Source organism: Equus caballus, chromosome 5 (genome assembly GCF_041296265.1).
Source record: "Equus caballus isolate H_3958 breed thoroughbred chromosome 5, TB-T2T, whole genome shotgun sequence".
Taxonomy (NCBI): Eukaryota; Metazoa; Chordata; class Mammalia; order Perissodactyla; family Equidae; genus Equus; species Equus caballus.
Window position 1 is genome coordinate 99,111,612 of NC_091688.1, and position 14,292 is coordinate 99,125,903.

The 14,292-nt window shown below is 45.1% G+C and overlaps 1 protein-coding gene across 7 annotated transcripts in view; it reads right to left on the minus strand.

The window, feature by feature from the left end:
• Positions 1–14,292, minus strand: part of IL12RB2 (interleukin 12 receptor subunit beta 2) — a 76,377-nt gene that overhangs the window by 18,074 nt on the left and 44,011 nt on the right. For all 7 annotated transcript variants that reach the window (XM_070268869.1, XM_070268868.1, XM_001499968.5 and 4 more), the window contains 4 exons: positions 13,524–13,743; positions 5,623–5,823; positions 562–660; positions 313–471 (listed from right to left, as the gene is read on the minus strand). In XM_070268869.1, the coding sequence (XP_070124970.1) occupies positions 313–471; positions 562–660; positions 5,623–5,823; positions 13,524–13,743 (679 nt within the window). The remainder of the gene's footprint in view (positions 1–312; positions 472–561; positions 661–5,622; positions 5,824–13,523; positions 13,744–14,292) is intronic.

Genomic DNA, 14,292 nt, shown 5'->3' on the forward strand with positions numbered 1-14,292 from the left:
ACTGCACCACCGGGCTGGCCTCAAAGTGCCTGCATAGCTTTTTGAAATGCTGTCTCCCCATATAAGTAAGCTCCTTGAGGGCCCGAGCCATTATCTTCATTTCTTCAGTTTGCTTGGCACATAAGATATATTCAGTAACCGTGTGAGTGTGTGTAGATGTCTTTTATTCTTCTTCACTCAATCTCACAAATATTTATTGAGCACCTGGAAAGTGGCAGGCACAGTGCCAGCACTGCGTGTGTGTGCACACACACACGCTTGTGTTCTCCGACACCTGCACCAGAAGGCCCTGCGTTCGTTTCTCACACATACCGCAAAATCGAGGCTGGGAGTCGGAGTCCCTTTCCCTCCAGTATATCCTGTAATGGAGGATGCAGCCCATTTGCTCCTGGGCTGGAATCTCGTCCCATGAAATTAAAATGCTCCCCTTCTCCTCTGTGATGGCATTGATGTGGGGGCCACTCAGTGGGGCTGGAACGTAGAACACAGGAGGCTTTTGTCACCCTCCAAACCCAAATCATTAAACTAAAGCAAAATCTGGCCAAAGGTCACAAGACTCACCTTTGTGCTTAGAGTTGCCCCGGGTGGAGCTGCACCTTCCCCGGTCCCCTGACAGCGCGTGCACCCGGATTTCATAACAGGTGTAGGGTTTTATGTTCTCTGCAAGAAAAGAGAGTTCGTGGAACAGGTGCGGCATCCCATGCGAGTCACTAACGGGAGCCACTTCACTATCTGGTACAGACGCATTCACGGATTTCTTGCCTACGCTTAGTTTGAAGATGGTTCGAGTATGCTCTGGACTGAGAGTAAAGGGTGATCTGCGCCATCCCAGCTTCACCTCATGGTGGACAAATAAGCAAACCCGAGGCTCTGTCCGGGGTCATTGTGATTAAAAAGACAAAAGCCATTCCCGTTCCAACAAGGATTTAAATAGAAGCACACAGACTGCTTTTGAAACAAAACTCACCTTCCAGAAAAAACCTGGACTTCTACAAATAAATCATTTGCTGTGTACAGAAAGGTGTGGCTGGTGTTTTGCAGGCACAGAACCTGAAAGGCTCTTCTAGTTCCACAGATGCTTATGGGGATCTGACAGGAGCACAGGATGACACATCGGAGCGTGACTAACCCGGCTCGTGGGGTGCAAGCCAGCCCCTCGTCCCCTCCCCCACCCCTTCCCCTGCCAGGTTCCACGTAGACATCAGTGGCTTTGCAGCCTGGAAGATACGGAAGGTACCTGGCAATGTTAATGCTCCTTCCTAGCTCTTGAAGTGCCACACTGCAACTTTCTGTCAGTCATGAAGTTTTACAGACTGTCCTTGACTTAGGATGGTTCCATCGACGATTTTTCAACTTTACCATAGTGTGAAAGCAATGCGCGTTCAGTAGAAACCGTACTTCAAATTGTGATCTTCTCCTGGGCTAGCAATGTGCAGTGTGATGGTCTTTCCTGATGCCGGGCAGGGGCAGCCGCCGCAGCTCCCAGCCAGCCCCGAGATCCCAGGGTAAACAACCGGCACACTTACACCCAGTCTGCACCCACACGGCCATTGTCCTTTTCACTCTCAGTATAGTATCCAATTACATGAGATAGGCAACACTTTACGATAAAATAGACTTCGCCCAACTGCGGGCTAATATAAGTTTTCTGAGCATGTTTAAGGTAAGCCAGGCCAAGCTATGATGTTCGGTAGGCTAGGTATATTAAATGCATTTTCGACTTATGATATTTCCAACTGAGGGTGGGTTTATTGGGATGTAACCCCATGGTAAGCGGAGGAAGATCTGTGTGGGCAAGTGATTCTGCTTCCTGTAAAGAAAAGGCCCCGCATGTAGGATACTGCCCATGCCATAACTTTAAATTCCCAATGAAAATTTAAAGAAAAAAGAGACATAATGCCTACTAGGTAACTATAGCATCATGTGGTCAGAGTACGGCCTCTCTCCCGTATTGTTTAATGTCCTGCCATAGATAGATCTGGTTTCCTATACTGACAATTGATTAGGGTTTAATATTTTTTGGGAGGGAAGAGGGATTTTCATCACAGAATAATTTACTAAATAGTATGTGTTTTATATGAAAATCCATCGTCCCTTAAATATTCCAGCAAGCAGGTAGCATATAATGCTCAGATGTGCAACCAGTGCTGTCAGAAGAGACCATGAGGAGATCCCAACTCATGCCATGGGTGAGTTCCAGTTCATATTCATGAACCAAGGGAAATGGAGAAAAGGATGCCATCAGCTTAGTCCAGTAATCTAAAGATTCTTCGAGGGTGGCATCCAGACCCAGGAACCCAAAGGGCAACATGGAATAGGAGCTCCCATTTCATCCGGGCGAGGCTCGTGCCCGGCTGCTCTGCCTCGAGTGCTGGAAGGAGCCCACCACCCACTGGCGCCCCGTGGAGGTGTGGGCGTCCCAGTTGAGCTCATTAGGCAAACGGTTTCATTGCATTTTGCCATGCAGGATGTGGGTTCAGGGCAGAGCCCCTGGGAACTGCTGCCTCAGAAGCCGTGGGCTTCGTCCTCCACTGTTACTGGAGGAGGCAAGAAGACGTGGCGCCATAACTCAGCTGACATTTCCTTTCCCATAAAGTGTCGAGTCCTAGCACGCCCGTTCCCTGATTCTGAGCCTAAGGTCTCCTGTTTTACTGGCAAATTCCTATATGAACACCCCCTCATCATGTCTGTGTTCCACCTCCAAAATTCCTTAGCCCCGCTGCCCAGTGGATGCAGCCCATGCTCCTAAGCTTTTCATTTCCTTTCCATCATCTGGCCCCAACTTCCAGGCTCATTTCCCGCTACTCCCATGCATCCATATATACCTGGCACCCTTGGGCGAGGGCTCTGTCTCCACCTTTATAAACCATCTCTTAGGTGAATTATCTGCAAGCAGCGAATTTCAGCTATGAAGTGTGGGAGAAGGCCCACAGTGGAGGATCAGTGATGGGGAGTCATCATGGAGAAAGTATGATGGGAGCAGGCAGAAAAGGGGCCGAAATCCTCGAGGCATCCAGGCAGGTTCTCTAGACACCCTGATCTACATATCTGCAAAAGGAGGGGCTCTGGACATCAGAACCATTCTCACCCAGGAAGGACAGGACTGATGACCTCAGCTTGGGCCCCCAACCTATAATCCAGGAGCTGTCTTGTGTTCTAGCCCACCCCAAAGCACCTCACTCTGCCCCAGCCGGGTGCTGGGAAAAGGCTGGTGAGGCTCTGAGGGCAAGGAATCCCCTTTCTGACTGGAGAGGGCCATTTTGAATTCATGATAACTATGAATTACTTAATTTTTTGTGTTTATTTCCAGAACGTAACATCAACACAAACTCATAGTTAACCAAGTGTTTTAAGCAGGAGAGCAACTTTAATAAAGTTATTTTATCCAGTGTTATATTGATTTTATTCAAACAAATATTTCTAAAGTGCTTAAAAACATTTTAGTTCCCTAAGTATGGAAAACATTCTCTCTTGTCCTCTATTTTATGGTATTTTTGTAAAGTATAGAATGTCTAAAAGGAAGGAGCTATGGGAGTATTTGGTTCCAGCTGTCCCACCAGGGGACGTCCTCATACAGTTTATAAAAAGCCTTTACAATTTTGTGGCGGTTTGGAGCTAAGAAATGCCTTTTCTCTCCGCTGTTTCATCTGATCTGCTGGGCCGAACGGCCCTAAAGGAAAATTGGTTCTCTCGCGACAACTCCCGGGACAGGAAACGCACTGCCTGGAGACCAGCACGCGCAAAGAAAGGTCTGTCTCGAAGCTGAGCTGCCATCTGCCTTTTTGCAATTCCCAAGCGGGGGCCTCAGCTTTTCTCTCCACAACAGCGAAGGACACACGCGTGCTCTCATGCACACCTCGAAGCCAGCAACAGCCATCAGACCGCCCCACACCCTTCTAGAATTCTCTTCTACAGCTAAATGGTCCCCACGTGAAAGGTTCCAGATGCCCAGGGACTTGCTCACTTCCTCTGATGCCCACCGGGTTATGCAGGCAGCCTTCTCTGTAGGTGTAGTGATTAGAACCGAGCACAGCCCACGAGCAGCCTGAGCAGCTAGAGCAGAGAGGCACACGGTTAAGGAGCAGCTGTGTATTGCCCCGCGGTGTCCTCTCTTTATTTCACTTGTGCAAGTCTTATTTCCTTCAGCAGGGCCTGTGTGTCCTCCTGGACAGGTGTGATGACTGTCATGGTGCAATGACAATATTACGGGATTTAGAGCTGAAAGCCTATTAAAATCTTAACGCTGTCACATATAATAATAATTATGGTAGCTACATTATCGAGCACTTTATTTATTTATTTATGTTATTTTATTTTATTTTATTTTTGAGGAAGATTAACCCTGAGCTAACTGCTGCCAATCCTCCTCCTTTTGCTGAGGAAGATTGGCCCTGAGCTAACATCCATGCCCATCTTCCTCTACTTTATCTGTGGGACGCCTACCACAGCATGGCTTTTTGCCAAGCGGTGCCATGTCCGCACCGGGGATCCGAACTGGCGAACGCCAGGCCGCCGAAGCAGAATGTATGAACTTAACCTCTGCGCCACTGGGCCGGCCCCTCAAGCGCTTAAAATGTGTCAGACACTCTTCAAAACATTTTCTCTATATTAATTCAGTCAGTCCTCACAATCACCTAGTGAGGTAGGTAATATTATTATCCCCATTTTACAGATAAGGGAACAGAGGCACAGAGAAGTTAAGTACTTTGCTCTGGATCACACAGCCTAGTAAGTAACAGAGCCAGGACTCACACCCAGACAGTCTAGGTGCAGAACCAGCACTTTTAACCACTATGCTGAACTTATACTTAAAAATAACATCAATGGGGCTGACCTGGTGGCATAGTGGTTAAGTTCGCACTCCACTTTGGTGGCCCAGAGTTCACGGGTTTAGATCCTGGGCCCAGAGGTACACACTGCTCATCAAGCCACGCTGTGGCAACATCCCACATATAAAAAGGAGGAATATTGGCACAGATGTTAGCTCAGCAACAATCTTCTCAGGCAAAAAGAGGAAGATTGGCAACAGATGTTAGCTCAGGGCCAATCTTCCTCACCAAAAAAAAAGACACTAAGTTCTGTCCAATCATTTTAACATATTTTCAGATGCTTTCTATCACTTGATAGTAACCAGTGACAAATGTGGATTTGAAGACTAGAGACACCAGTTATCATATATATAATTCTGGATTTATCATCACACAAATACTAAGAAGCTGAATTGGGGATGAAAGCCCTCCTGGTTTCCTGTTCTGTACCATGGGTATAACAACTCTTGCTGCACTGTTCTGAGAATTAAATGAACCCCCAAATGTGAGGTGCCCACCCCACTGAGCGGTTACTACTTCACTCTCAGCCATGCTGGTTTGGTTCAATTACTCATTCATCTTATCTGGCCTCTGCCGGGCACAGAATCTTCCATAATGAAAACTTGTATGCTCAGGGGGTCAGTTGGTTTTCTGTGGCTACAGAATTGTGTTCTCGGGTGACCCTAGGTCACCGCTGTCCCTCTTCTCATGCAGCCGCCTGTAACTGAGGGCAAGCTTCTGGGTTCCCATTTGCAATTTCCTCAGAAAATGTAAACTTAGGAACTCTCCAGAAGGAAGGTGAACAATTAGGTACCTGCAATCAGGGCGGACACGTTGGTGGGGGGGCTCCACAGCCAGTGTGGAGGGGCCTGTGTGCCGCCCCCGGGCTGGTGCTCAGCCCATTCCACCACATACTCCTGGACAGCAGGGGCGGCTCCGCCTGGAGGCTCCCAGCTCACCGTGATGCTGTCTGTGCCCTCCGCGGCTGGAGACACCTGGAGAGGCGCCAACGGCCCTGTATGAAGAAAAGAGGAGGGGACAAGGACAAAACCTCAGTGGATAAAGATGCAAAAACAACAGCTCACCCCAGCCAAGTTCTAGGAAGAACCGATGTCTTTCTATGGACTTTGAGGTTCACAGATTTGTTCACCCTCCTTCTCAGATCTTGGAGAACTGGCATCGGTGCAGGGCCCCGGGTAGTGTTATTTGCAGAATTATTTTCCCCTTCATCTTCCATTTCACTTTCCATTTGTGTGTCCCCAAAGGTACCTGCTCTGGTGAATATAATATGCACCCTTCTAATCTGCCTCTACATGTTTATTCAGACATGTATGTATCCTTGAAAATGAGTGTTGCTTGGAGCTTGTGTGTTGTGCTTTCATGAACCATGCTGGGAGTACATCTGATGCTTTTTCTGATCTTTCTCACTCAGCATCACGGGTCTAGGACGTAGGCCCCCTGCTGTCCGTAAACCCAGCTCAGCCCGCAGACTGCTGCCCCGACCCTCTCTCGCTCCAGTCTCCCAGAGACAGCGGGAGGTCCTGCCAGCGCTTGGCTAACACAAACACGGATGCAATGAACATTCTCTTGCATGTCCTTGTGTGTGCCTGTGCGAGTGTCTCTGGATGTATATGCGCTGAATTGCTCGACTGTAGAGTAAATTCACATATTATTTCACTAAATATGACCAGATTGACCTAAAAGAGCCAATCAATTGACACTCCAATGAGAAAAGCATGAGAGTTCTCATTTCCCCACTAACACTTGGTATTTTCTGACTTTCTCATTTTTACAAATCTGGTACATGTAAAGTGGTATTTAATTGTGGTTTTATTTTCATTTCTGATTTTTTGTGAGTCGGAGCTTCTCTTCATATATTACCAGCTGTTTGAATTTCTCTTTCTGTGAACTGTCGGTTCCTACTTATTTTTTTTGTTGCGTTTCCTGTCTTCTCTCTGATTTGCAGAAATAGCTTTTATATTCTAGATGTTAATCACTTATCAGTTTTCACCACTAAAAATATCTTCCTCCAGTCTTTCAGCTCCCTGATAACTTTGTGACGTGTTTGTTGCACATAAATACTTACTTCGATGTAGGTAAATGTATCCATGGTTTGTGCATTTTCAGTCTTGTCTAGGAAATTCTATCTTGGGGTCTCGAGGAGACTCAACACCTTTTCTCCTATCGGCCTCTGGTTTCAACTTTCACATTTAGGTTTTTGATCCAAATCTAGCTGAAAGGTTTTGTTTTGTTTTGTTTTAAGAGAATAAATTTTATTATTTTTTCCCACACAATCGATCAACTTTTCCAAACGTGATTCCATCCCTGACACACATCAAGGTGCATGTATTCATGGGTTTCTGACTGGGCCAGCCCAGTCTCGAGAACACACAGGTCACATCGCCAGGCTTTGTGACGTCTGACTGGGTGGCAAAGACCCCTCCTCATTTTGCTCCCCTTTTTAACAGTGTCCTTGGATATTCATGAAAATTCATTCTTCCGTGTAGTTTTTAGAATCAGTTTATCGGAATCCCCCAAAATTCCAACTGGTATTTTTTTATTGGATTAAGTTAAATTTATAGTTTAATTCAGGGAGAATTAATGCTGTTACAATGTTAAATTGTTCCATTCGTAAATATGCTGTTTCATTGAAATTATTAAGCTCTGCTTTTTTATCTTTTAATGGAGGTTTAAAAATTCCTCCTTAAAGTTTTCATAAATTCTTTATTAGCTGAATTCCTAAACACTTTATGCTTTTAATTTGCTATTTAAATGGCATCTTATTTTCTACTGTTAATTTGAGTGTTATTCTTCTTTCTGGAAAAGCTGCTAAACTCTCTAATTAGTTCTAATGATTTGTCTATTACTCTTCCTGAATTTTCCATGTCATAATCTTATTAGCTGCACACTTAAACTATCTCCTCTTCCCAATCTTTAAATTAAATCTATTTCCTTTTTTTTTATCTTGTTGCTTACTTTAAAGAGAATGTGCCTATGTATCTTTATTAAGGTGATATTTGCTGCATGTTTTTGGTAGAAAGTCTTTAAAAACTAAAAAGTTTTCTTTTATTCATAGTTTTCAAATAGGTTTTATTTTTATAAAATCCTGTTTATTTACTAAAAACATTTTTTTACTAAATGCTTTTCTACATCTGTCAAGAACACATCCCTTTTTTCGTCTTTCAGTATTAATGTGATGAATTACAGTGATACAGTTTTCTGATACTGATCCATCCTTTTCTTCTTGGGGTCGACGCTGCTTGATCATTCTGCACTATTTTTTGTGTGTGTGTAGACTTTTTAAAAATAGACTTACTTTTAGAGCAGCTTTAAGTTCACAGCAAAATGAGTGGAAGGCACAGAGCCTCCCCTCTATCGACATCCTGCACCAGACGGTACATTCTGCAAGAGTCTCGATAAATATTTTCAAGTATTTTTTCCCTTTCATTTACTTTTTTCTCTTACTGGGACTCCTTTTAAGCTGCTGTCATTACTTCTCTTTCTATTCTTTCAGTGCTTTAAGTTTTCTCACTTTTCAGCTTCTTTCCCCATTTTTGATGCCTTTTGGCGAGTTTCTCACCCAATCTTCCACTCACTGATTCAGTCTTCGGGTCAGTCCTTTCTGCTATCCCACCTATTGGCTAAGTTCTTTATTTCAACAATTAAACTTCCCATACTGAGTCTTTTTGGGGGCTTCTTCACACACCCCTCTTTCTGACTCCTGTGTCTAGCAGCCTCTCTCATCTTTCTCAGGACACTCTTCACGCACATTCCAAGCTTCCGTGCTGTCTGTGGCCTTCGTTAGATTCCCTGTGGCACAGCTTGCTCCATTTGGTGCCTTTCTGTCCCAGAACTCGTGCCTCTCAGATTTCCCCCAGTTTTCTCCTCCAGGATCATGTTTTATTATCTTGGGCTCATCGGCAGTCATGCCTTTATTTTTCCCAGCTGGAGTGAAAGCTTAGCTGTCGCTCCGGCTCCCCAGGTCAGTTTAGGTGGGAGGAGGAGCTCTTGCGTGGGGGAAGCTCCGGCCAGAGAGCCTGGAGTGGTGCAACCTGAGCTCCACCTGTCCCCAGGTTCCCCTTAGGCAGACCTGGTCCCTCCAGAACCTACCGGTGCCTCCGTGGCTGGCACTGCTCTTCACAGGGAGCGGGGCTGTCATTCTGTTCTGTAACTGCCAGGTCCAGGGGGCGGGTGCTGGAGAAATCGCAGGGCAGCCAGCGCCCCGGCACTCTGCCGGAAGCTCCCTCCCCACGGTTAGGTTTCTGGGCTTCTGTGAAGTTCCTCTGCCCGGTTCTCTGGACTTGCCAGCCCCACAGTAGAAATGCCCGGGCTATGATCATATCAGGGCAATACGGGCAAGAAAAAGGAAGGCAACCAGCAAGTGCTCCTGCAGCCCGCCCCCTTCAGCACTATTCCCACGCACAGGGGCTCAGCCATCAGCCCTCTCCTGTGCTCCTCAGGGCCTGGCTTGGCGGTAAGAGCAGGTAACCGGTGTGGTGCCTGTCTTGTCAGGAGCTGGAATCCCCAACAGTACTTCCTTTCTCTTCATTTCCTTTGGCATTTGATGTCCTGGCTATGCCACAGATTATCTTCTTTTTGAGAATGAAATGTATTCATTCAGTAAATATTTACTGAGCACCTAGGGCTCATAAGACCCTTTGCAGATGACGGGCTGCAATAGCCTTTCCAACCACTGCTTTCTCTGGAGTTGTCGAAGCAAATCACCTTGGTGTCGCCCCGCCTGAGTCACCACACCTGCCAGGAACCAGCCTGGACTCCCCACCCTGCCCATGTCTGCCAGAGTGCGTTCTCACCTTCACAACTCTGCTAGCGACTGACTTTCTCTCTGTCACCCCATCCAAAATTACTCCCTTAGCCTCAATCATTCAACTTCCCACCTCCCTTTTCACTGAGAGCGTCTATAGTGATGAAGTTGATAAGGTACTTGGAAAAAGTGCCCACCCAAGGGACAGGTGGCCTGGTTTTTCAGCCCAGCTCTGCCATTAATGGGATATTCGATCTTAGCTAAGTTACTGCACCTCTTGGGGGCCTCAGTCTCCCACCTCCCTGTGGGCCTCTGTGAATGACTAGACTGGCTTCTGCCTCTTCCTGTAGTTTCAAGAATTCTTAAGCACAGGAACTGGCCTGAAATATTAAATACTTTTTACTTGTTGATGGTGGGTTTAGCATACATTCAGTTTTCATTATAAACCAACAAAATCATCCTTGGGCTTCTTGATATGCAATACTGTGGGAAGTGGCTTTTACAATAAAGTTGTCCCTACTTTCTCAAAATCAACATATCTTTGCCTGTTGGGGCATTCTTCTTCCCTCCCTAGAAGAAAAGCTATACATGTAAGTAGTGTGAACATATACTGAAAGAAAGGGAGACACAAAATCACGGTACACTATTCCTACAGATCATTCAGAATTTGTATGAGACAAGACCACTCAAGGACGGGACCACGCGATTTGGCAGTCTGTCCTCCAGGTCACTCTGGGACTCACAACTGATTATACTGGATGGTCCGGGTGGTCGTAGGAGAGGCAGCAGGCTCTTGAGACGCCAAGAGTTCCAGGCCCAGGACCCTCCTAGCTACCTCAATGTTCTAGAGAGTTGTTTCAATGTCCTCCCTCACCTTCCCTCCACGTTCATCCTCACTGAGCCTCATCCCTATGTGGCGACTCTCCGTTCTGAGAGGAGGAAGTGTTCCTCTCACCTCTTTTAGCCACTGGATCCCATCAGCTTCCAGCTCCCCAGGGACTTCCCCTCTCCGCTTTATCTTCAACTCTCCCCCACACCAGTTCTTCTCTTCAACTTACACGCCCACTCAGATCTCACTTGAAAACACACCCTCGCGCCCACACACCTGCCCTCCTTCACCCGGCTAACACCAACTTGAGTCTTCAGATGTGCTCACGTCGCCTCCCCTCCCAGCCGATGCTCGCGCTCCTCTGCTCCTGGGGCTCCCTGTGCCTACCGCTAGTCTCACACTTGTCACACAGCGCTGCAGTTTACTTGTGTATGTGTCTGCGCTCCCGCTCGACAATATATAACAGGAGGACCTCAACGGTGTTTCTACCTACTGCTGGACTCCCGTTACCTTCTACAGGACATGCTCAGTAAATCACTGTTGAATAAAAAAAGGAGGGGCCAACTCTGAAACAATGAATGTTTCGTTTTGACAAGCCGTTACCAACTCTAACTGACGAACTTGGAATGGGCCCAGAAAACTCACGATGCTTATATCCTCGAGACCCATCTGCGGTGAGGTTTGAGGAAGTAAGGTATTTTGACATGTTACATTTTAACAAGAGCAGCATGCTAAACAGTGCTATGATTTCAATTTCCTCCCACAGAATTCCCTTTAAAATTACATATGCAGTACTTATCCATTGAAGAAAAAATTTTAAATATAAAAAGCCAAAGGGAAGAAAGATCATCTGTAATGCCATGATGCAGCTATGACCTCTCTTAATAGGTTCACGCACATTCTCCCAGATGTTTTTACTGTGCTAAAATGTGTACTGTGTGAACATATATTTAAAATGACATCATACCACGTGTACTCTTGAAAGCCTGCTTTTTCGCTTATTATCTGTATCTTTCCATGTCGATAAAAGCCTGGCTACAGCATCGTGTTAATGCTGGCGTGGGATTAAGGCAGGTGACGGCCGTCATATACTTAACCAGTCCATCCTTTAGGGTCACACATTTAGGCTGTGGGTGCTGTTTCACTATTGCAAAAACTTTTTCAACAAACATGTTCATGCTTACATTTTTTAAGCTCTTATCGTTTGCTGAGGATATATTTCTAATGGTAAAATTTCTTAGTCAAAAGATATGTTCATATTTAAAGTCTGTTACAAATTGCCAAATTGCTCCTCAGGAAGCGGTGCCAATTTGCACGCCCACAGCAGTGTGCAAGAGTCTTTTTTCCTGACACTCTCACCTACGTGGGTTGTACTAATTCTTGCTCTTCCTTAGCCCACTTCAGTTTCTCATGTTTTTTCCCAAATTTGCATCTCATTGATCGCCAGTTAGGCTGGGCATATTTTCATTTCCTTATTATTCCTTTTATATTTATTTTTTGAGCTGACAGTTCATATCCTCTGATCTCTTATTTATTTGAAAAAGTTAGATAAATAGATAATCAATCCTCTTTTTGGCAAAAATGTGATATATACTTTTCTTAAATTGCCATTTACATTTTTCAAGTTTTATTTACGGTGTTTAAAAAATACATTTTACTATGTATAAAGTTTAAGCTTTTTTTCCCCCATCATTAATCCATCTTTACCTTCAGGTTTCTGCCTTAGGGACCTGCCCCACGAGAGGCAGAGATTACCAGGTGCTACCAAATACCCCTCCTTGTCATCTTTGCAAGGGAGCAGTGCTGCCTGAAACCCCTTTCTCAGCAGCTGGGCGTGGCCAGGTGACAGTCAATGGCTGCAAGTGTGTCGTGTGACCTGGGGCAAAGCTCATCAAGATCAAGGGCTGAGCCCTTCTCCCTCCCTTCTTCTTTTCTACTGCCTAGAAGGAAATAGCTGGAGCAACAGCAGCCATCTTGGACCATGTCCATCTTGAGGATGGAAGCCAACTTAGCAGAGGGAACAGAAAGAAGGAGCCTGGAGTCCTGATGATGTCACGAAGCTGTCACACCAGTCCTGAGCTGTCTACCCCTGAACTTCTTTTATGTGAGAGAATAAATAAGTCACTGAAGTCAGGGGTCTGCTCAGATCACCCCTTATTGCTAAGAGCAATTCCTAACTCCTATACCAACCCAAGGTGATATCAATATTTACTTGTATTATTTTCTAGTTATTTCATATATATATATTTCATATATATTTTTTCATATATATAATTTATATAGTATATATAAAATATACATTTTATAAAATATGTTTTGGTAGAAACTTCTTCAAAATGATTGCTAGACTCACATGTAGCTAAAATTGCTACACTGAATTTTAAGGAAGGAAGGATCTAATTGTAGTTTTATTCTATTAGGCATTTTGGTGAAGAGTTAGGCCAATGATCTTGGCGTGGAATCCTTTTATAATTCAGGTCTTGAGAAACAGCATGAATATCCATTTTCTTGACTAATCATGGGTTTTTATCTTGAGAAGTTAGTTTTCAGAGGAGGTACTCTCAAATGTAGATAGCTAGTTGGGAGGTTGTCAGTGTAGATAATTGGATGCATATCTAAATTTGTGTAATAAAGAGCTGTTGTATAGAAAGCTTTTACTATAATATCATTACAATCAGAATTTCATTTTAATAATTTTAATACTATTGATTTTAAAATATGTTTTGATTGTAGGTATAAGATGTTTTTTCCAGAACTTGACAATGCATATTATTCTTGCTTCCGGAAAAATTAGCCAGATATTAGTGTTCAATTTAATGTAACTTGTATTTCGTAACTAACATCGATTCAGCACCTACTGTGTATTAGTCTCTGTGCTGAATCTCACGATGACCTGCAAGGCAGGTAATATAATCCCAACTTTCGAGAGGGAGAAACTGAAGCTTCGAGGTGTTAATTCACTTGTCCAAGGCCACTCACAGGCCGAGCGGAAAAGACAGCCTCTGAAGGCTGCTGACTCTGGAGTCCAAGCTCCTGGGCTATCACGCCAGGCCCTGGACTGGAGAGGAGATGAGTAAGACACAGATCCCACGGACAATATTAAGGAACAGGCGGCACTTACCTGCCCCACACAGGTCCGATATGTTAATGTGAGTGGGCGGGGAGCTGCCTTTTGAGTTCTCTGCAGACACAGCCGCAGCCCAGGTTCCAGTTCCGGAAATGACCCAGGTCCAGGAGGTATGTTCTGTGATGTTCTGCAGTGTGGCTTCCTCCCCTGCCACCTCCTGCAAGCTCACCCGATAGTGGAGGATTTTTCCTCTTGCCTCCGACACACTCAGATTCTGCAACAGAACACATCCACTTACTGTGCACTCTCAGAGAAGGTGGCTGGATGCTCTGTGCCTGGGCCTCATGGCCCTGCGGCAGGAGGCAACCTCTGAGTGACTTTTTTATTTACATCTTCTCATCTCCTCTACTGCACACTTTCCTGCCTCAGCCCATCCCCGCCACTTCGGGGAAAAAAGTCAGTTAATATTGTTTAAAGCTAATTCTCAAAAACACATTTTCTTTTCTTGCTTCCAAATGAAACTTCCTAATAGTAGAAAACTTGATGACATCCAATGGAACAAGAGTGGGATCTGAACTCGGAAGATCTGGGTGTGAGTTCCAGCTCTTTCAATCGTCAGCTGTGTGACCCAGGGCAAGGCACTCAGCCCCTCTGAATCTCCATTTCTAAATTTGTGAAACACTCTCACACACACACACACGTATAACTTTGTCTATAGAAAATGGAAGGCTGCTCACAAAATCAAAAACAGGATTTTCAAGAGCTAACCTAGTAAAATCCACACTTAGTGAATTGGATTAGCCATCTGTGCTAGGAAACGAAG